At 43.2% G+C, this 24,184-nt stretch overlaps 1 protein-coding gene across 4 annotated transcripts in view; it reads right to left on the minus strand.

Moving 5' to 3' along the window:
- Nucleotides 1–24,184, minus strand: part of LOC147122285 (uncharacterized) — a 69,078-nt gene that overhangs the window by 780 nt on the left and 44,114 nt on the right. For all 4 annotated transcript variants that reach the window (XM_085983249.1, XM_085983250.1, XM_085983251.1 and 1 more), the window contains exon 2: nt 17,015–19,646. In XM_085983249.1, the coding sequence (XP_085839375.1) occupies nt 17,015–19,646 (2,632 nt within the window). The remainder of the gene's footprint in view (nt 1–17,014; nt 19,647–24,184) is intronic.

Here is a 24,184-nt window from a genome sequence, read left to right on the forward strand (position 1 = left end):
ACTTTTCCCCCTTAAATTACAGATTTAATGGACAATTAGAGTTTTTTTCCCCAATGGGTTATCGTGATCATTTTGAACTGATGAATTCATAGCTAGCTTCTGAAAATATTAATGTGCATATTATATTTATAATTAAGTAAAATGCTACCATGATGCATTTCTAAACAAAGGGGTTAAATTTTAACGGTTTGTAAATTATGGCAAATTTGTTGCGTGTTCTGATTTGATCAAAAAGATTGCATTTTAAGGTTACATTGTTGGTCGGAACTGCAAATAATTCAGAAAAAAATCCATCAGATGCTCAAGGCAGTTTCGGTGTGTGTGCTTTAAACCAAGTTCTGAGAGTACTATGTTGCTGCGGATGTCTTTCATACAGTTTAATGTGTCCACAAAAGCATCTGAAAAACCTAAAAGAATTTTCTAGATGGAAATCTCATTGTACAAAAACTGAAGCATAGGGTAAAACAGTAATTATCAAGACACAAATATTAAATACTTAGCATAGCAGTTTTGCATTATCCTGATTAAAGGCTTTTTTATTCTTTGCCATTTCTGTGCTCAATTTCAGACTTTATATCTTCTAATTTATATAATTATCGGAGGCAACAACAATTGGTACAACATGCCTTCAGCTTGGAACCCTATTTATTAGCATTATTAGTAATAGCACAATTTCCAATTAGAACTCTTCCCCTTTGCCAGTATTCCTCTAAATGGCACAGCCTGTCATCAGATAAGATCTCCTTTCCGTCCCCAGCAGTAGTAGTGCCAACACTAATCTCAAATGTTGGATTTGAAGATTATAAACTTTTTTTTTTTAAAACAGAAAAAATTAATTTATGTTCTATATAGATTTATTAACAGAAGTGATGTCGTGCAAAGATGCTTCTGTTGCATAGTGTTGCAATGTGCTATTGAGTGCTGGCAGATGGAACAGTTAAACTATAATTCACATGTTGTTCTGGTGCTCGTTCATAAAATTCCATTTTTGTATATTGCAAGGGACAACTGCAAATGGCCGCACAAGCTATGGACTATTGGGAGTCCTCTTAACTGAATGTATGCAATTCATTTATTTCTAATTGCCATAAAAGGCTGTTCAGGACTTAAACATATTGAGGAAAAGGGACTCTTTCACTATACTGAAATGGTCCCCACACGTTTGGTTAAACTATATTAGGCCAGTGTGTCTCATTACATTTTGAGATTATAATTTGCGCTTGCTTTTATATCATTCACCGGTCTCCAACACCTATTATTACTTGATTGCTAATACATATGCTTTAAACATAAGTCAATTTCTAAAATGTAAATAGCAAAATAGAACTACTGTTATGGCGCTGCATATATAAGCATGTTGTATGGCCACACTTAACTGAGGTCCGTTCATTACAAAAGAAATTATAGGTGAACGGTTTGCAACATTGGGTGAGGCAAGTGTATTCATTTCTATCTGGTCCCAAACATATATTTTAAAATTTTGCTTTAAAAATATTCCATGATATATTTAAGGAGTAGTAATTTGGAAAAGCTTAATTAATACAGCTGAAAATGGGTTTATCACAAAAAATAAGCATTTTAAATCACAGTGCCAACCCACCACCTGAGAGTAACCAGATTTTAAATTGCTGAAAATGACAACAAAAAAAATACAAAATCATTTTCTGGTTAGATTGGGGTACAGTAGTGAGTTCCTTAGTAATTAAAAAAAATTCATTCAAAACGTACCTATTAGCGTCCTTGTGCCCAAAAGAACCAGCTTAATTTTTGAAGCCTTCTTGAAGGCCTGCAAATGATTGCAATTAGCGGAAACTCCCAATGGTGATTAATTCACCCTGGGGGGGGGTTAAAGAGACATGGCAAATTTGTGGGCGGGGCCGGCTTCTAACGCAATTGTTTAAAAACTAGCACAATTGTTTAAAACCTAGCGCAAAAGGTCGCGGAAACTCAGGTTGCGCTGAATGCAATTTGCGCTTAAAATTCCGCAATGTTTTGAGTTGGTTACGCAGATATCGGGGCAATTGCGCCGAAAAAAACAGCACAATCGAGCTGAAACTCCAGGCCTATATATTAGGTTATTATTGACTATTTTCACGTTTATCCATTTGCTAAGATGGTTATTAAATTAAACTTTAGACCAGTTGTAGGCATAGTGGTACAGCTTGTTCCACCAAGTTCATAAACTCCACCTACTCATGTAAGCTGAAATTTCTAACCATTGAGGGGAAATCAAAGCAGGATATGAATGGGACATCAAGAATAGTGTATGTGCATCATTAAAGAGTTTTAGAATGTTTTAAATGAGTGAACAGGTCCGTTACTTATGTAATAATTTGATGTATATGAAAGTGGAGAACCCAGTGGTCTTTGGGTATGCATTTAGGTGAACAAGTTTCAGGATAGCTTAATTGCTGCAGTATGCTTTTGAATTCACTGTATTCCTCTGGGAGTGCTATTCATTTTCACAGTTGCTAGCACATATACCAGCCTCCCAGCGCAGTGCCAGGGCTGTCTTGACACGTGTTTTCGTTGCTTTTATGTCCTGCAGATAAATGGCATATTGTTAGTTTACCCATAGGTGCCCATTCTTAACCCATTACTATAACAGAAAGGTCCAAGGTGCAGGAAACCACAAAGGATCATAGGAGGAAACCAAGACTGGGGAGGGGTTGGTTAGTACTTTCACATGGTGGTTCTGGCATAGAATGAGTTAAAATAGGAGATTGTGAGATTAGTGTTGATTTCAACATAACTAATCTGCAATGAGGAGGAAGAGTGTATATGACAGTGCATTTGAAGTTTAGGAGGAACAAAAGAAGATGGATCTGGGTCAGAATAACTGCTTTTATTGATTAAATGTGAGAAGCAAGAAAGGCTGCGAAGAAGAGAGCCGCTCCCCTCAAAACTGCTCAAGAATTCATAAATAGAAATAATCGTGGTACAAATACACAAATCACACAAGGTATTGACACAGGTTAGCAAGGCCGTAAAAAAAGCAAACCAAGCACTAGGGTTTATTTCTAGAGGGATAGAATTGAAAAGTAGGGAAGTTATGCTAAACCTGTATCGAACCTTGATTAGGCCACACTTGGAGTACTGCATACAGTTCTGGTCGCCATATTATAAAAAGGATATAGAGGCACTGGAGAGGGTGCAGAGAAGATTTACAAGGATGATACCAGAAATGCGAGGGTACACCTATCAGGAAAAGATGAACAGGCTGGGTCTCTTTTTCTCTTGAAAAAAGAAGGCTGAGGGGTGACCTAATAGAGATCTTTAAAATCATGAAAGGTTTTGATAGAGTTGATGCAGAGAGAGTGTTTCCACTTGTGGGGAAGAGCAAAACTAGAGGCCATCAATATAAGATAGTCACCAAGAACTCAGAAGAAACTTCTTTACCCAGAGAGTGGTGAGAATGTGGAACTCGCTACCACAGGGAGTGGTTGAAGCGAATAGTATAGATGCATTTATGGGGTGTTTAGATAGGCACATGAGGGAGAAGTGAATAGAGGGTTATGCTGATAGAGTTAGAAGAGGAAAGACAGGAGGAGGCTCGAGTGGAGCAGAAATGCCAGCATGGACTGGTTGGGCCGAATGGCCTGTTTCTGTGCTGGATATCCTGTGTAATCCGATGTAAACTGATACACCGCGTTAATACTGATTGATACACCGCGTTAATACCAATTAGTATGTTCAGCATAAAAGTAAATGACCTCCGGATTGAGCATCACAGTTTGTGCTTGGTAGAAAAATATTGAATTTTTAGGGGGGATACAAAATGTATAAATTTGCACCATTGGACGTGTAAATGTCAGAATTTTTCAATACAATTCCCCAACTGCAGCCCTCCCCACCCGAAATATGAGCAAATTCATTCAGCGCTTGACGACCAGAGTCTGGGAGAGGAGCCCACACAACAGCCTTCGCAGGGTTCCCTCCCCAGCCGCTTTTGTCAGCACTGCCCTTGTTATAGCTGCTGGTACAAGTCTTTGGTTTGTTAATGTGTTGTGAAAGGCTAATTACGGTATCGGTGAAATTACCAAGCCTTTGACTTCATCTAACACAGGTGGTCGGAGGACCCCAGGCACTAGCTGTGATGTAAGAGACCCCCAGTTGCCAAGGTGTCAGAGGTCCCCTGTGAAGGCTCCGTTACAGAAACCAGGTTGATACTAAGAGTTACTATTTCAGGACAAGACCTGCCAATTATTGGAATTTCATTACCAGTCACAATGAAAGTCAGCACAGTCTTCACTTTTAGTGTCACAGGTCCCTTCCACTTAGTCACAGGAATAATCTCTGCCAACAGCCAGGTTGCCATACAACACTTCATAAAACAAGTGACTTTTCACCATGCAAACACCTACATAGACTTGGGCTTTGAGCAGCAGCAAGAGGTTGACAGATTCTTTCTACAACTATGACTTCCCTGGAATTCAGAATATCATATAGATTGTATACATGTAGGCACTTGTGCACAATTCTGTATCAAACATCATCGGGAAGGGTTATTGCCCTATCAATGTGCAGATCATATGGGATCAACATATAAAAGTCGTGCACATGAAGGTGTGCTTCTCGGAAGGTTCACAACACCTATATTTTAAGGCAATCATACACCGCTACACTCATGGAGAAATCATGCTGTAACTGTGACTCATGACACTTGTACGCCAACTCCAGGACAGAACAACTAAAATGAGGCACACAGGTGATCCAGCTATTATTCCCTACTCAAAATCACAAGCAGCCTCCCGGGTGTATGTTTCTGGACTACTGCTTGCTTTAAGTGATGGTTGTGGTGTGATGCAAGTTATTAGCGTGATGAAATGCCTTCCTGTAGCAGGGGCTTCTTCACGAGAGGAATGGCCTTCTTAATATTAGAGCGTGACTTTGGACTGTTTGATTGAAGGCAGAAGAGCTGAACATTATTGCTATATAAACACCCCCACCCCGCCATGTCTTTTCCGTACAGATGCTGAGTGACCCGCTCTGCACTTCAAACACTTTCTGTTTTTATTCCATTATTACTATAAAAGGTCGCTACAGTATTGTAAATGCTGCCTTTTGAGGTGCTGCTCATCCACCGTCCGTCACCAGATGACCAACAGTTCTTGGCAATGTAGCACTTTGTGAATATCATGGTACAAACCAGCAGCTTGGCCTAACCCCATCCATGCCTTCTAGCCTCCTTGAAGGCAGTAAGGGCTCATTCTCTCTCCAGCTAAATGCTAGTTTTTCCTTGAAGGAACAAACAATAGTGATTGTGGCAATGACAATGCAAAGTCTCCATGCTATCTTTGGTGGTCTAATACAATTTCTATTACTATGCACAGCAAAGTCCTGCAAGAGCAAATAGTGGATAAATGACCAATTAATTTGTTTTGGTGGCATTCATTCCTCAATTAACATCAACCAGGACAACGGCAGAACTCCCTGCATTTCTCAGAGCAGTGCCACGCACTTTTTGCTTTATGTCTACCTGAACGGGAGACTTTGGGCTGGATTTTTCCAGCCCTGAGGAGGCGGGACTGCTGGGAAAATCCCAAATTATGGGAGCAGGTCCCAAAACCTCCAACCAAACTTCTCGGGAGTCGGGTCCCTGATTTGCACAGGAACCCGACTCCTAGCGGCGGGAAGAGGATTATAGCCACTTAACAGGTAATTAACAGGTAGTTAAGAGGCTTTTTCCAATTTTTCGACTGCTGTTGTGGGCTTCCCGGCATCGGGGAGCCCCGCCAGAGTAAGTGAGGCGTGCTGTGAGAGTCTGTGTTATGTTGGTGTTTGGATGACAGCTGCAGAACTGGTGTGAAGGATGCAATTGGACACTGGTTGGTATCAGAGGTAAGGACATGTTGTGAAAGTAATTTTTAATGTGGTTAGATGTATCTGCAGGTGACAAGCTGTGAAGTGTTTGTGTAGGCTCATCTCATCGGGAGAAGTGACAAATGGCTTCTGCAATCTCAGCTGCAGCTCCCATCTGTTTTATCCTAAGGAGAAAGTAATTGGAGAGTCTGGCTGCAAGGGCTCACCTTTGGACAATGATCGTCAGTTTTTGACAGCACCTTAATGCTGTCGATCACTGTCAAATCATCTGTCAAACAAGTGTGGTGCATATGCCTTTAAGAAAACTGGCAGACGAAGTGTCATCAACTGACCTCATCTGACACCGGTGAAGTAACCAAACTACTATTATACCTTAGTTTCTATGTTAGAATATGTAATGCAGCACCAATGTACAAGGTGGAGATAATGGGTTAATCCCTACCCTGAGTTAAACGATATAAAGGTCTGTATATTGCATTTACCGAGCTAAGTTTTAAAACATGATTAGGTGACTTCAACTGCTGAGAGATTAAACTGCAGAGCAACTCGTGGGAAGATTAGGGAGGATGCCTATTCGGCCAGGTAAGGCAGCACATATACAAGATAACATATCGAAGAATTTGTTTGTTGTAAACACACAACAGGGTTCCATTACATCAAAGTATGGTGGGACTAATGAGGGTGTGCTTGCTTTACAGAAGTAACACGAGAACAAGGCCAGAATCTGTGCTTTGCAGAGATTTAATGAGGACTGTTATCTTAAGAAAACATGTAACAAGCAAAACCACCTGGCTACGGGCAACTGGATGGTTGTAAAGTAATTATGAGGCCCAGTCACAGGAGGTGACGGGACCAATTGATAACTGAAATGTGGGATTTGTGGGCGGCAGGAAGGGGAAATGTCACGGTTTATAATTGCCATTTAGTTATAACTCTGTATATGCTGATAAGCTTTACCCCCACCCCTAGGGCAGGGTTTTGATTTTTGTATAACTGTGATTGTTGCTAGGGAATCGGTGGAGTTGGAATCAGACAGCAATCTGAAAGGTTCTCCCCAGGCTTGAATAAACCATTGTGACTTCAATTAGTTGGTCTCTCTTTCTTACAACAAGCCGGTGACGTCGACCTTGTATATCACTTGGTCCGCACTTTGGGGGCTTACATCAATTGGCGACGAGGATGGGATACGCGATCTGAACAAGACCCTCGGACAACGATAACCTAAGACGGGTGAGTATGTTTTAATTACCACCTGTAAAATTAGAGGTTAATCGCTGGCGAGACGTCAAGTAAGAATCGACGTACAAAAGAACTATAAAAAGAAAGACACCTTTAATTGAAGGTGGTTAAAAAGTAAACTGACGGGCGGGAAGTCCCCTAACCTGGGAGGCGGGAAATCCTTGTAAGCCGGGAGGCGGCGAAACCTCAGTAAACTGACGGGCTGGAAGTCCCCTAACCCGAGAGGCGGGAAATCCTTGTAAGCCGGGAGGCGGCGAAACCGCATTGGTGAAGGACGAGTCCTTCTGGCCAAAAACTAAACCGACAGGGGCGGGAAGTCCCTTAACCCAGGAGGCGGGAAATCCTTATAAGCCGAGAGGCGGCAAAACCTGAACAAATGAATGAATGGGTGCACAATAGCGAGTGAATGAAATAAAACTCTACAGTCACAAAGAGGTTAAAACGGACAAGGGTGAGGTCTGTCCCAACGCCTAGCCTGAGCCGGAATTAAGAGGACAGTAGTCCCACGTGATGGCCAGGATCAAGTAGGACGCAGGGAGCCACAGATCCCACAGTATCAAAACCTCAGGACTAAAGGGTTGTTGCGTGTGTTTAACGAAACGGAGTGATTGACAGGAAGTAAAGAAGGAAATCTGAGAAGAGATATATAAAGTGAGATGAGTGAATTTAGAATCATGGGGGAAAAAAAGGGAGATGGAAAGGAGGATTCCCCACTGTGGGGGGACCTGGATTCTATAACCCAATTCCTGGTAGATAAAAAAAATAAAAAAGACAGTGCAGAGAGCCAAAAGGTTTAGTGGGGGGGAGAAACCAAAGATAAAGAGGGAATGGTAATCTTAGCTTGTTACCAGAAACAATGTAAGGAATCGAAACAGAAGGGAAGAGATAAAGAAGGAAAAGATCTAATTTGCAGGCTAACAAATTTGAAAACTCAGCAAAGGAAGGGAAAAAACAAACAACAGGGATTTGGAAAGCTAGGGGAAGTTGCCGAGTCACCGATTAAAAAAGGAAAAACGATAAACTTAAAGCTTTACCAACATGGAAGTTATTAGCATCTGTACCGAGACAAGTAAAACACAAGATTTGCTGATTGAAAGGAACCTTAAATGTATGCTGGTTTTTCAGGTTGTATGAAATTGTGTGTTAAAGTGTGAAAGTTTTCCTGACTATGAATGTTTAAGAGGTTACAACATTCCTTTGTCTGAAAGTCTGTCCTTTAAAAAAAAAACGTCTGCTGTGTGTTTTAGCTCCACCCACTTCTCTGTGTTAAAAAAACATTTAACCCTTTTGTCTTGTCTTGGATTTTGGAAGTTTTAAGAATGTGCGAATAAGATTGTGCCCCCAGAATGAAAAAAAGCCGACTACAATTTAAGTTAAGCTGGAGTGTAAAAACTGAGAAGAGCAATAAAAAGTTTGTTTAACAAAAGATTAAGTTTCAGTCTAAGATTTAACCTTGGAGTTATGAGGTAAATTAACCTATTAAAACCAGACTTTCATTGTGGCCACAGTGAAATTCTGGTTGGTGGAAATTGGTGTAGTCCAAATTGAATAAGATAACTCCACTCCGCAAGAATATCCGATAGTGGCAGGTCCCTCCACAATATTTAATTGACTATGGTACTGGGAGCCCTATAGAATGCGGGACTAGAGTTAAACCCTAGAAAGGTACAGGTAGGGAAGGATGAAGTAATCTACCTAGGATACATAATAACACAAGGGAAGAGACAAATGCCCGAAGACAGAAAGGTGGGTTAATAAAGAACAGTACCTTGAGAGCCAGGTGATAACTAATCAGAATCAGTGTGACGTGTGGCCATTGAAGGATGCAGATTAGAGACTTAGGGCTGCTCGATCGGGAGTTTGTGATTCTGTGTAATACGGAGGATTTAAGGAAATTGTCCAGTAATATGAATAAGTTGGGGCTAGGAGGGGATCCTTTTAAAAGCTATAGCAGACGTAGAGCAAATGAGACTCCGGCAGCATATGCCAACAGACTGTGGCCCACATGGGAGGGGCACTAGGACCAAGAGGACAGCTAGTGGAGCTGCACGCAATCAGTGGCTGCGTGCTTTGATTTATCAGTCCAGTACTTACAAGCAGCTATGGTCAGATTTTGATCCAGAAGATGGGGTAAATACAAAAGCTAAAGTTGTGAGGAAAATGACTTTGCGCTTTGAGGTGCGCCATACAGATAAAAGGAATATCGGGGTAATGAATAAGCCAAAGGACAAGGTTTGTGAAATGAAAAGGGGAAGCCCTCAGAGATGGCAGCAGGAAGGGACCGCGCCAGGGAGGGGAGGGGGTCAGGCATGTACTAGGGCTATTTAATTATTGCCGGAACTTTATCCCAGAATATGCAGAAATGGCCCAGCCTATACAGGATTTGATCAAAGGGGGAAACCATCCCAGGAGCTGGTGGACCATGAAACAGCTTTTGTAAAGTGAAACAAGCCCTCGTAAGTGCTCCTGCCCTGGGCTTACCAGACCAGAATAGGCCATTCCACATCTATAACTACCACAGTAAGGATCATTACAATGGCAACGGACAGGTTAAAAGGAAAAGTCGGCTAGAAGAAAGCCTATCGGCTCAGGTAGCAGACTTGGTGGCTCTCACCGAAGCCCTGAGGTTAGCCAAAGGAAAAAGTGTAAACATATACAGATAGTCGGTATGCCTTTGGGGTGGTGTCTGATTACATGGTAGCCTGGAGTAGGCGAGGATATATGACACCAGGACGAGGACCCATAAGACATGAGAATATAATCAAGGAATTAGTAGGCGCCTCTCTCCTACCCAAAGAGTGCGCAATAATAAATTAAAGCACACAAGAGGATTACTGACCAACACCAACAGGGCAATGCATGGCAGACGAGGCAGCTAAGCAAGCAGCTGAGAAAGGGAATCTGACCAATGAAGCCCAAGTGTTCATGTTTAGTTAAAGTGTGAAACCACAACTGTCTTTCGGTCAGGAATGTTTTTTTAGGTTACGTGAAGTGACGCAATAATGTTTTGCTCCACCTTCAAAAGCCTGCAAAGGAGTTAACCCTTTCCACTGACAGCTGTTTGAGTTCACCAAGCAACAACTTCAGTATTACTGAATAGAATTTAAAGATATTGGACATTATTAAATTTAAGTTTCTTAATGTTAAGTTAATATTTCCCCACAGTGATAGAAGGAAAATTATGATTTGATAAATGGAAGTTATCTTATAAACTAATTGCAGCACTGTCTCAAATGGCCGGAAGGCTGCTTGGGAGGCTGTCCTGTTACCCAAAGATAAATCTATACAGTTAGAGACATGAGGCCAAAGACCAACAGATTATACGGGATCTAGAACAGGATACACGGGACGACCAGAAGGAGGTCCCAGCTGTAGGTAGCAAGGTGATGGCAAAAATACCAGCCAAACCAGGGCTAGCACCCAGATGGTCAGGACCTTATGAAGTATTAATGAACAGTGACACATGCGCTTGTATAGATGAGTCCGGAACGGGTAAAGGAAGGTGGAAGCACTGGACTCAGTTAAACATATATAACAAAGACAATGAGTAAACCAGAGATGGTGCCCTTTTGAGCAGAGTGAGTATACTAGAAGATATAAAGAATGGGAAGGGGAGTTACCACATATATCAATGATAGGGCCGTGTATGATGATAATGTTATATGCCATAGTTTGCATCTTCAGATATGTCTGGAGACAGAGCCACAGAACATGAACCAGATGTATAGCATTTTGAACTGATAGAATTATTCTATTCTTATCCGTTCTAATTGGCTGGTGACGACCAGCCCCCTTTTTGTAATTACAGGAACACTGGACGTCCGGAATGAGGTGGAATGTCCTCGTCTTGATCCTAGGGATGAACATAAGTATTGCCATTGTCGAGGGGGACTAGTAATAAGGAGAACACAGGATGAGGTGTATTTTAGTGTGGCACATAGAGTTATTAAGCTTGCCATTAATATGAGTACTTTTGAGATGCAAAACAAATATGGAACTCCCTGTGGGTAAAACAATTAGAGGGTCCACAGGGAAAATCTATCTTACAAAGATGTAAGAAACGGGGAGTATTGGAAATGGCCGGAGCAGGGTATGTGGCCGGGTTAGCAACAGTTAATAGCTTGGACATAGAAGGAGTAAACGAAGGAGTAGAAGAACTACAAGCAAAAATAGAGAAGTTACTAAAACAAGCTACTGGAAATAGCCAGCAATTGGCACTGGCAGGGAAACAAACAATAATGCAATTGTTGGGGGTGGAAGAGGTAGTAGCCCCCCATGCAGAAACAATCAATACAATTATTGATCGACTTGACAATGCTTCTCGCCAAACCCATAAGGAACTAGTATGTGCCATGTATGGCTCATGGCTACTGTCGAATGCTCAGCATAACATGAGGCAAATAAATAATGGACAGATCCCTGATTGGATTACTAATGAGGATCTGGAACCTTGGATAGACACAAATAAAAGCCTATGTAAGGGGCGTAAAATGGGACAAGTATACCGGGCAGGCAATTGTCTGACCCCATGGACTAAGATGATTGGCTTTGTACTGGCCATCCCACAACTCCCAGAAGAGGGACAGCCCCTATACGATGTGATTAATATAGGAGCGGTACAAGGGGAGAGTTGGGTTAAATATCATGATGTCCCTACCCAGGCACTTTGGCAAAGGGATGAAGATAATAAACAGAAGAATGGAACCTTAAGGGGGGTGGTAATGGACGGGTGCCACCACAAGGGAAGGACATGGGTGTGCACACCCCCCCCCCCCCCCCACCGAGGGAGGCACATCCGAGTGCGGATTTACAAAAATCACCAATTGCACCCTTGAGGTACACCCAAGGGGGGTACACCAGACAAGGGTAGCACCAAGGAACAACGGGACATTTTGTGTCACCACAACTGAACAGAAAATATGAATATCAAGATCTGACTTGTCCCATTCCCCAGCCAAACTTTTGTTTTGATCCAAAGATATCTACACAGATAGGACACCAATATATACACCCACCAAGACCACAGGAAACAAAAACCTGGTCACTTGATAATATAGGACTTAATAAAGAGGTTGAAACTTATGTCATACCAGAGCCCAAGGCAATTCCTAAGTTAGAGGAAGCTTGGAAGAAATTACGGCAGGAAACAAAGGAAATTTTAAGACTTAAAGAAACACTGTTGCTAACCACCAACAAACAAGGGGTAGGGCGTGAGAAGAATTATTATGAAAACTGTGTTTGGGATTGCGGAAGTATGAGTACTAGACACCCTGGCTTGGTACCACCAGGGCGACGGTACTCATAGCAAACAATCTTAAAATATAGCATATTGGCCATATTGGGTCAAAGTGACCAATGGGCCATAAGGGGGGACTGAAGTAACCAAATTACTATTATACCTTAGTTTTTATGTTAGTATATGTATAATGCAGCACCAATGTACAAGGTGGAGATAATGGGTTAATCCCTACCCTGAGTTAAACAATATAGAGGTCTGTATATTGCATTTACCCAGCTAAGTTTTAAAACATGATTAGGTGACTTCAACTGCTGAGAGATTAAACTGCAGAGCAACTCGTGGGAAGATTAGGGAGGATGCCTATTCGGTCAGGCGAGGCAGCACATATACAAGATAACATATCGAAGAATTTGTTTGTTGTAAACTCACAACAGGGTTCCATTACATCAAAGTATGGTGGGACTAATGAGGATGTGCTTGCTTTGCAGAAGTAACCTGAGAACAAGGCCAGAATCTGTGCTTTGCAGAGATTTAAGAAAACATGTAACAAGCAAAACCACCTGGCTACGGGCAACTGGATGGTTGTAAAGTAATTAAGATGAGGCCCACAGTCACAGGAGGTGACAGGACCAATTGATAACTGAAATGTGGGATTTGTGGGCGGCAGGAAGAGGAAATGTCATGGTTTATAATTGCCATTTAGCTATAACTCTGTATATGCTGATAAGCTTTACCCCCGCCCCTAGGGCAGGGGTTTGATTTTTGTATAACTGTGATTGTTGCTAGGGAATCGGTGGAGTTGGATTCAGACAGCGATCTGAAAGCTTCTCCCCAGGCCTGAATAAACCGTTGTGACTTCAATTAGTTGGTCTGTCCTTCTTACAACAAGCCGGTGACGTCGACCTTGTATATCACTTGGTCCGCACTTTGGGGGCTTACATCACCGGCTTTCCCTTAATTGGCCGATAAGCCCGCAGTGTGGGCTTAACAAGGCCAATCAGGGCAAAATAGCGTCAGTTCGTCAGACGTCGCTGGGGGTGGGACTGGAACCCGAAAACCAGCAGATCTGCCTCGAACTCGGCCTGGAAGGTAAGATTCCGCCCTTGGTTTAACACCTCTCATTAGAGAGGTAGCACTCCCCACTACACTGAAGTGACAGCCTAGATTATGGGGGCGAAATTCCCCATGAGGGCCATTTGGGGCGCTAACTGCAAAAAGTTTGAAAAGTTAGCACCTGGCGCTAATGATTCTGAGCCTCAACTAAATTCCCTGACATCGCCCCAGGAAGGGAGAGGGGCGCTAAATCAAGCGCTAATGTCCTCAGTGGGGCGCTAACACCAGAGAGCTGCCGAATTTCAGGTGAGTTCCAAACAGATTTGATCACTCGCACTGTTTCTTTGCAGCTCTTAAAGGGGAGTTCCGATCATTCACCGGATGCTCATTTGCAGCTTTGCTTGCTTCGAGGAGAACAGACACAGACTGCAGACCCTTTTCATTGCTCGGAGAATAACTGCCTAATAATCAACAAATCACACCCTTGATGCAAATGAAGATTCCTTATTCAGCAGCAAATTCTGAAATCTCAAAAATGCTTCCAATAATCAAAAGGGTTCTTTGCTTCCGAACAGCAAAAAGTTCGGTCCTGGCCGACACAAACAACAACCAGAAGTGGACGCCTTTAAACAGCGCTCCTCCATAGGCCTCCCATTTGGAAAATGCCTACCGAACTTGTCGCTAAAAAAGAGGCGTACAGGCAGGCGAAAAACAGGAGTTTTGCATCGGAAGCGCTAACGGGGCAATGCGCCCGGAAATGATGTCATGATCTCTCCAGGCGCAGAAGATCGGAGTGAAAACCAGTAGCGCCGCCACTAACCTCCTGTCAAATTTCGTGGGAGGCACGGTTATCGCCTCGGGGTGGGGGGGGGGGGGGTGAGGGGGCAAAACCATTTGCAAGCGCCTCCCTTCGGAGGTGCAATCGAGGGGAATTTCGCCCCCTATGTATTTACACTTTTTGAACTCACAACCATCAGACTCAAAAGGCTAAAGATGCGACTGCAGAGCCAAACTGGCACTCAGGCTGGAATTTTCAGAGGTAAGAACAGGTGGGTTGGAGGCGTGGGGGGGAGGGGAAGTGAAAGTTGAAAAAATGTGAACCTCGACCCCAACCCGCCCACTTTCACCTTTCACTCAGGCGGGACGGGGGGTGGAGCGACTGCCAACCCACTGCCAGGAGGTGGGTTGGCAATTTACATGTGATAATGAGTCCTGAAGCCTCTACTTTAACCTGCTTTGCAGGTTTTACTGCAGGTGGCCGGGGCTCCCGATTCCCGGTGGCTGCAACGAGGCGGCCTCAGCCTCGGGGAGCAAAGCTTTTGGGCCGGGACGAGCAGGAGGGCTTCCTCCCGGCCCCCCAAGCTCCCCCGCCATCAGCCTGGCCCTCCTCAGGGTCCGGGATCAGACCCCCTCCCCCCCAGGCCTGGAACACCCCCGGGGTTAGCGACACAGCCCCAGGGTTGGGAATCTGAACCCCCCCAGGGATCGCAACGCCCCCCCCCCCGCCCCGCCCGAGGACAGGGACCGGACACCCCTCCCCGGGTCTGGAACCCCCCTGGGCTTGGGCTTGGGCTGCCCCCCCTCAAAACCATCCTGGGCCCAGGACTTGCCTGTTGCTGGGGCCTTCTTCTCAGAGTTCCCCGCATGACTGGAAGCCAGTTAAAACTCCACAGCGTGCCGGGAAACCTGACATTCCGGGTTTCCAGCCATCTCCCAGGTCCCCCCACATCATGTGGGTGGGACCCGGGAAGATCCAACCCTCAGTTAACCAGTCAAATGCCTCATTAGCTCACAAACTAGTACTTCAGCAGAATTACTGCTGGTGGGGTGGTCTGATTGCAAGCACAACGAAGTAGCCATTGTGGTGAAACTAATATCCCATAAAATTCCAAGGTTAAAAACTTCTCCTTCCTGCAGATTCATTAAAAAAATTGCATGCTACTGCAGCACATTTTCCACTTCTAAAAGGAGAATTTGTAGCTTTTGGTGTTGGTATAATTTTACTAAAAGCAGAAAAACGAGTAGTATATGTAAACTGAGACATTGCCCTTAGAATGAAACATTTTACTACATATTACCCTTACTACATATTTAGAATTACCAACTTTATTCCACGATTATTGGAAACAGATCAATAAAGTTATATCCTGGCTTTTAAATCTAATTTATTTTGTTAGAAAAAATACCATCCTATCATCTTTCTTGTTGATGGATTCTGCCCTTTCAAATTTCTGAACAAGTAAGGCCAGTGAGCATTTTGGAAGTCTTTTTATTTCCAATATAGATTCAGTAGGAGATGCTGGAAAGGCTTTAGTTCGATCAAAGTTACCTGTGAACAGAATCGTCAAAGGCATGATGATTGGATGGTAGATAATCTGCACCAAACAAACAAACGCCATTTTTATTCAAGCTTCAATACTGAAACTTTGTATAAACTATCAGAGTCATTCTTAGACAGTTTAAAGGCTTGATGAAACTTTAGGCACAACCAGAGAAAAATGATTTAGGGTGGGTTTTCCTGGCCATACCTCTATCTTAGAACTAAACAGCAGCACCTGAAATATGCTGCTCTTGTCCAATTTCAGAATCGTTCAGACTTTGTGGCTTGGCAACCCTTGGCACAAGACTGCTCCTTGGCAGGGCCTAGTGCCAGTAGAGGGGCGGAAAAAGGAGTGGTTGTAGACATCTTAGGCCCAGACATCTTAAGAACCTGGGTGGGTGTTCAAATGGGAAAGCTGTGGCGGGTTGGGGGGGGGGGGGGGGGGCGGTACAGGAGTAGGCTACAGCGACATGTTTCCTGCAAACCCAGCACATTGCCGATCTGAATCACAAGGCAGGAGGCCAGGAACACCCCTGCTGCCTCATTTATATTGTGTCAACTGGCCTGCACCTATAGGCAAGTGGGCTTTCTCAAAAAAAAAATTTTTTTTTTAAATTACATATGTAGAATTAGATTAGAGTCTGCAGCACAGGGTCATTTGGCCCAACTGGTCAATGCTGGCATTTATGTTCCACATGAGCCACCTCCCACCCCTCTTCATCTAACCCGATCAGCAAATCCTTCTATTCCTTTCTCCCTCTTGTGCTTATTTAGACTCCTCTTAAATGTGTCTATGCTATTTGCCTCAACTACTCCTTGTGGTAGTGTGTTCCACATTCTTATCACTCTTTGTGTAAAGTATCCTACTGCAATCCGACAGATCAGCCCCTTGCTCAGGAGACTGATACAACAATTACCAGGGACCAAGCAAGATCCATGCTCCCCACCTCCCCTCCCCAAGGCAGAACAAGGCTAGAGATTCCCACAGCATGGGCAGATAGCTAACAAAGATATGCTCAAAGTGGCGCTTGCATCCATCTGGCTCATGCTAATGAGGTGCCTTCCCACTGATCCCAGAAACATTGGTGATATTACTGTTGCAGCGTACCCACTGGGATTGTGACCCAGCAAGTTTGGGGTCAATATGACAAGAGTTTGGTCTTAGGAACAATAAAAGGAAAATCATGGGGTTTAAGCCTGGAATTGCTTAGGCAATCATCAATTTTCCGACTTAAATACTTTTAATCACAAGTATGGTATATATGGAGTATAGCCAAATGAAGAATTATCAAAGTTTTCACATTTTCTGGAGAAGCAGATTTAATTCAGTTCAATTTTACCTGGTGATAAATTATCAGCTGCAGGTGAAGATGACAAACTGCTTTCAGATGCTGTTGCCATACCATGGCGATTGCATCTTTGTTTACGTAGCTCTTCCTCTCGCTGTAATACTTCTCTGATCTCCTGACTAAGAATGGACTGAGATCCATGTGAGCGGAGCTTGAAGAAGGGGTTATTTTGCAATGTGTCCTCTGTTTGAGTCGATGAGATGGAAGACAGGGCAAAGTCTGAAGAACGCCGTATGATCAAATTTGGTGTTTCCAGTATTACAACATTAGCAGTTTCTACATTTAGATATTTACGTGTCAATACAGCATCAGTAACTCCTGTCTCGTCTTCCTCTGAAGAAGTCAATACATTGTTTTCCAATACAACAACGTTAGCAACTTTCGCTTCATTATAGGAGGGACACTTTTTCATTATAGAAGGTGTAACCAACAAAGAGGCAGGAGCATTAATATGGGGGATGAACATTTTACTGAGGGGTGGTGGTGAGAAAGAATATTGCTGCTCAAAGAACCTCCTTCTCTCCTCAATCTCTGGAATCATACTTTCATCATATGTTCCCTTTATCTTTCCTTGCTGTACAAGGTCCTCCTCCCGTTGGCGTTCAAGTAAAATCTCACGCTGCATCTGCATTTCAGCAAATTGATTATTTTTAACTTTTGACGAAGAGGAAGGAACAGGCTGCAAAATAAGTGGCCTAGTTTTGATCTCTACATATTCTTTGTTGCAAGCAAATTTTATAATGCCTCTGGCCTTTCTTAGACTTTCCTCCCGTTTCACACCTAGGCGGATCTCTCTTTCAATGGGAGTTTCCGTTTTTTCATGCGTCACAGGCACAGAACTTGAAGTTTCATTCTGAAATACGGTGTCAGTTAAATTGTCACCTTCAGACCTACAAGTTGAGTCATCTAGACCAGAATCACTCCCTTCTGAGCAAGGACTAAGATCTGCTATGTTCAATAACAAATTCTGGTCTAAATCTCCCATTGTGCCATGAGTCTCTTGTGATGCTTGTATACCCTGCTTTTTAGTTAGATTTGTTGAACTTCTCCAGCATTCTACTTCATCAATTTTGATTCCTACTGATGTGCTGCTTTGTAGTTTATCTTCGGAGAATGTTAAAGATGCAGAATAGTTTGCCTCCCTTTTTACTAGTTTAGTAGCGGAAGGGTCATCTTTTTTCTCTTTAATAATACGTTTTGCCACTGTTTTATTTTTCTCCTGCTTGACTGGTGGCCTACGACTGCGAGTTCTGCTGATCTCTTCCAGCATCAACCACTGTTTGCGGGCAGCGGCAAAGTCCACATGTTCTGTGTCCACATTTCCGTTCCCTGATGCTTTAGTCTTGTTTTCTTCTCCTTGGATTGGTTTAGCAGATTGAGGTTTAATATTCCTGGACTTACTTTTCACTTCATCTTTCACTTCATCTTTCTGGTTAGGGTTATCTTTTAGTGATCTATGCTGCAGTTCCATTATTTCCAACACAAGTTTCTTACTTAGAGAAGCCAAACTTTCAGCTGGCCCATTTTCCTGAATTAAGTCACGATCACGATGATTTGTGTTTGAACGTTTCTTGATGAGTTTGAATTCATCTGTATGGGCAGATTCTAATTCATCCACGTATTGCACTGGAGTGGTGATTGGCAAAGATGCATTCTGAATAGCAGACGGAATGGTTTCTGACACTTTTTGATACATCGTACTTTTGTTCGATGTTTGATCACGGTTTCTGGCTAAATAAGGTTTTATTTCTCCAAGCAGACTAGTGGCCGATAGACTGACCAAGCCTTTATCGCCCTGTGGGACGGCTAAGAGAGTTGAACTATCTATGATCAATTTACTTAAATCAATCGTTGGGAAATTTTCAACATTTTCTTCATTTTGACTGACTTCTGAAGAGGTTTTTAGTATTCCTTTATTTAGGTTGATTGCTGATGGATTTGGTGTTGAATATTTTCTCGATCTAGTGACTGCAGGAGCAGCCGTTTCTTTTCCAACTTCATTTGTAGTTTGGAAGGTCGCCACCATTTCTTCCTGGTTGACCTCAGCTACAGCTGCTGCAGCTGCAATCACTGAGAGAGGTTTGCTGGCAATGTCCTGGCCTGCTACCTCTAAATTAGTAGCTGCATCACCAAGTACTGCAGTTGAAGAATCTTTGAAGTGCTCTTTGTGAATAATGGCATAAATCGCTTCTGGCATTTCATAGGATAAAGGCACGGTTTCAAACTCCAAAGGTACTTGCACTGCGTGACCTAAATCTTCCGTTTTGAAAACCTTACCTTGAAGTTCCTGGTTTATGTCATCGGTATTGCCATTATGATTTCCATCACTGGTTTCTTTTACATTTTCTGTTGTTAATCTGCAAGTATTCAAGATTTGCTTTAGGTCCTTTAACCCAGAGTATTTTCGTTCAGCAGTCACATTAACCTTTCTTTGATGAATAGTGACATTTTCTGTTACTTCTGTTTCCATAGTAATAGCTTTGGGCACATACGCACTTTCAGATCTTGAAATGTCCTCACTAGTTTCCATAGTTACAGTTGGTGAACAAGTATCTCCCACGTCAACAACATTTTCTTTCAGTTCCTCTCCATTTTTTGGCACCTTGGCCAGAAAGCCACTTTGCTACAAAGACAAATATACATGTAAATTACTAAAATGCTTGCAAGTTAGGTTGATCATACTTTCAAGAAACAACATGATACATTCATTCCACAAACCGTATAGAAATTTCCGCCTCTCAGGTGGACGGAAAATATCACACGGCACTATTCAAAGAAGCACAGGGGTGTTCTCCTGGTTTCCTGGACTACATTGATCCCTCAACCAACACCTAAAGGAGATAATCTTGTAACTTATTTCATTGTTGATTGTGGGACCTTGCTGTGCACATTTTGGTTGCCGTGTTTTCTACATTACTTCAAAGTGTACTTCATTGACTGTAAAGCGCTTTGGGGCATCCCAAGGTTGTGAAAGGCATTTCTTTCTTTCTATTATACTTCAGAATCTCCATCAAAAGGCATTCGATAAGGTGCCACATAAAAGGTTACTGCATAAGATAAGAGCTCACGGTGTTGGGGGTAATATATTAGCATGGATGGATAGAAGATTGGTTAACAGACAGAAAACAGAGAGTAGGGATAAACGGATCTTTTCCATTTGGCAGGCTGTAACTAGTGGGGTGCTGCAAGGATCAGTGCAGGGGCCTCAACTATTTACAATCTAAGAAGTCACACAACACCAGGTTATAGTCCAACAGCTTTATTTGAAATCACAAGCTTTCGGAGCGCTGCTCCTTCTTCAGGTGAAGTGGAGAAATGCATAAAGACACAGCTTATATAGTCAGAGAATCATGTCAGATGTTTACAGGTAATCTTTCCAACTGCCGAAAGATTACCTGTTGGAAAGATTACCTGTAAACATCTGACATGATTCTCTGACTATATAAGCTGTGTCTTTATGCATTTCTCCACTTCACCTGAAGAAGGAGCAGCACTCCGAAAGCTTGTGATTTCAAATAAAGCTGTTGGACTATAACCTGGTGTTGTGTGACTTCTTACATTTGTCCACCCCAGTCCAACTCCGGCATCTCCACACCATTTACAATCTATATTAATGACATGGATGAAGGGACTGAGTGTACTGTTGCCAAATTTGCTGATGATACAAAGATAGGTGGGAAAGCAAATTGTGAGGAGGACACAAGGGGCAGGATTTTCATTGGGCTGTGGAGGCGGGATTGGAGGCATGTGGGGGGTTAAAATCCAAAATCGGGGGGCACGAACCCATCCCGCCCCCAACCCACCTCCATGCCAGTTTCAAAGGAGGCGGGTACCCGACCCGCACTGGGACCCGCCTCCCCGAGGCGGAAAGGGGATTAGTGCCAATTAACTGCCTGTTAACAGGTAGTTAACAGGCAGTTTTTAGCCTAATCCCTATTTTCATTGTTGAAATGTGGGATTCCCGACGACTCCAAACCACGCCAAGTTAGCAAGGCGGGTCGTCGGGATGAAGGGCTTGGAGGGGTCGAGATGTCCGGTGTTCAGGTGAGTGATGGGTGCATGAGTGCAGAGGTAAGTGTGTTTGGTGTGTTTAAATAAGTTTTACTTACATTTACATACCTTTACAGCCTTCCTTCCCTCAGGTCTTCGGAGTCCCTCATCTCACCGGCACAGAAAGCAGAATGGCCGCGATCTGTCAAAAGTTCCAGCATTCAGCTTTCTGTTCCGGGGAGATCTCTAAATCATCCTGACAGGAAGGAATTAACTTGGAGTACAGATTGTCAATGTTCGACAGCTTCAAACAGCTGTGAAACACTGATATTTCATCTGTCAAAAGGTCTTGACAGATGAAATATCAATCTGTGACGTCCCCTGTTGCCGGGTGGCCCTTAATTGGCCTGCTGAGCCCGCTGGGCGGGCTCAACAAGGTCAATCACGTCAAAATTGCGTGGGTTGGCTAGAACTCGATGGAGGCGGGACTAAAACCCCAAAAGTTGTAGTCCCGCCTCCTCAATGAAAATCCAGCCCAAAGAGTCTACAAAGGGATATAATAGGTTAAGTGAGTGGGCAAAAATTTGGCAGATGGCGTATAATGTGGGAAAATGTGAGGTTATCCACTTTGGTAGGAAGAATATAAAAGCAAAATATTTAAATGGAGAGAGACTACAGAATGCTGCAGTACAGAGAGATCTGGGGGTCCTCGAACATGAAACACAAAAAGTTAGCATACAGGTACAGCAAGTAATTAGGAAGGGAAATGGAATATTGGCCTTTATTGCAAGGGGGATGGAGTATAAAAGTAGGGAAGTCTTGCTACAACTGTACAGGGCACTGGTGAGACCACACCTGGAGTACTGCGTACAGTTTTGGTCTCCTTATTTAAGTAGGGATATACTTGCATTGGAGGCAGTTCAGAGAAGATTCACTAGGTTGATTCCTGAGTTGAAGGGGTTGTCTTATGAGAAAAGGTTGAGCAGGTTGGGCCTATACTCATTGGAGTTTAGAGGAATGAGAGGTGATCTTATTGAAACATATAAAATTCTGAGGGGGCTTGACAGGGTAGATGCTGAGAGGATGTTTCCCCTCGTGGGGGAATCTAGAACTAGGGGGCATACTTTCAGAATAAGGGGTCGTCCATTTAAAACGGAGATGAGAAACAATTTCTTCTCTCATAGGGTCATGAATCTTTGCAATTCTCTACCCCAGAGAGCTGTGGAGGCTGAGTTATTGAATATATTCAAGGCAGAGATGGACAGATTTTTGAAAAACAGGGGAGTCAAGGGTTATGGGGAGCGGGCAGGAAAGTGGAGTTGAGGCCAAGATCAGATCAACCATGATCTTATTGAATGGCAGAGCAGGCTCGAAGGGCCGAATGGCCTACTCCTGCTCCTATTTCTTATGTACTTATGTTCTTCTGCGATAGCCTGAGCCTCCTGAAGCACTGTCGCCCAGTCACGTCCTCTGTCTTTATACCTGCGTTGGGGGTATCACCTCCGGTGCAGTGCAGCCCTGTGTTGACCCCCTCTCTCCTGTGGAGCATCAGGTCATTGAGGAGAAGGCTGCTGTTGTGGTTGCTGCGGCTGCTGGTGGGGCTCACCTTGGTCCAATTCCGAGGACCAAGGTGAGACAATATAAGAGGCACCCTTGCTGATGTAGTAGATGGCAGGTAAAGTGGAGATCAGAGGGCCAATCCCTCAATGTTATGATAGTGATTAGCAACGTGGTGAGAGTGGCTTCTGAAGTTTCAAAAATGACCTGCAAACTGCACAGATCTAAATCTGTGGACAAAATAGAGAGTGAACAAGAGCCTTTCCATGAGGCAAGTAATGACGGGTAATGGTGCAGTAATTATGTGCTTTTCCCAGCTATCAATGAATGAACTCGCCAATGGTTACTGAGCTTCTGCCTCCCCTTCACAGGCGAGGTACCCGAACTCAGAAGCAGGCATTAAAATCATTCTTAAGGGTCTCTGAACAAGTACTTAATGATTTCAATGAGGTTGCCCGCCTCTGCGGATCGGGTCCGTGTCACACCTTCAAAGCTGCCCGAGTTAAATGCTTGAGGCGGCGGGATGATGGCGGGTTCCCGACGCGCTCGCTATTTCCGGCATTTTTTCTGCTGACCTGCCCCCAAACCCACACACACGGCAACAGGAAAATTCCGGCCACAGTATTTTCAAATTATCACATTGATAGAACTACCCTGGAGGCAGGATACCGGATCGATTGCTGAACAGCACTGTAGACTTTTCTCAAGACATATATAAAAAGAAATTCATCTGTAACTCCACTCCTCGTTTAAGAGGGATTTTTAACTTCCATGGGGAATTTCTCTTTGGAACTCGTTTTGTTCTCTAAATCTCCATATGCTATACACCTTTCTCCAGCTATACGGGTGAGACAGCAGGGTGTATTTAGTCCTCTGCCAATACTACTCAGTATAGCTATACTTTGAAGGTATAGGTCAGTGGCCAAACTTCTAGTCCTCTAATTTTCATCCCTTCATGGGGTGGGTGGAGGAGGAAATAGTACCCAGGTTTCTCTCAGCGGCCATCTCAGAGGAACTCATTCAGTAGGTGCTCTAACTCACTGCACAGCCTGGGAAATATATTTTTATCCAGAGAAACAAAATATCAAAACATGAATGATTTAATTTTAACAATACAACCACACACATTTTTGTAACTCCATTAATTCCTTGTACAAAAATAACAATTTAGAAATAAATTATTAAGTGAATCATATTTTTATGAAGTATAATTCAAACAAGTAATGAAATATTTGTACTGAAGATTTTAATAGGCGCAATTAAAATATTAGCATGGTGGTCTGATTGTCAAAGCCATTATTGTACAATACTTTCTGAATTTCTGGGTGTATTTTTGCACTGATGCTCTTCTGACACTGGCAGCCCCACTGCTCCACCTTCAGTGGCAAAGCCTTCTGCTACACTGGCCCCTACACTCTGGAACTCTCTCCGTAAACCCACCTCACTAGCTCTCTCCCAACCTTCAAAAACCTCCTCAAAACCCATCTCTTCAACCATGCCCTTGTCCACCTCCTCGAACTTTTCTTCTACTACTGTTCAGCATCTTTTTTCTCTGTTAAGTTTATCATCTGGAATGTTTATTACATTAGCAGCACTATACAAATGCAAATTTTG

The sequence above is a fragment of the Somniosus microcephalus genome, chromosome 3 (genome assembly GCF_052327205.1).
Source record: "Somniosus microcephalus isolate GS21.2 chromosome 3, FLI_Smic_1.0, whole genome shotgun sequence".
NCBI lineage: Eukaryota > Metazoa > Chordata > Chondrichthyes > Squaliformes > Somniosidae > Somniosus > Somniosus microcephalus.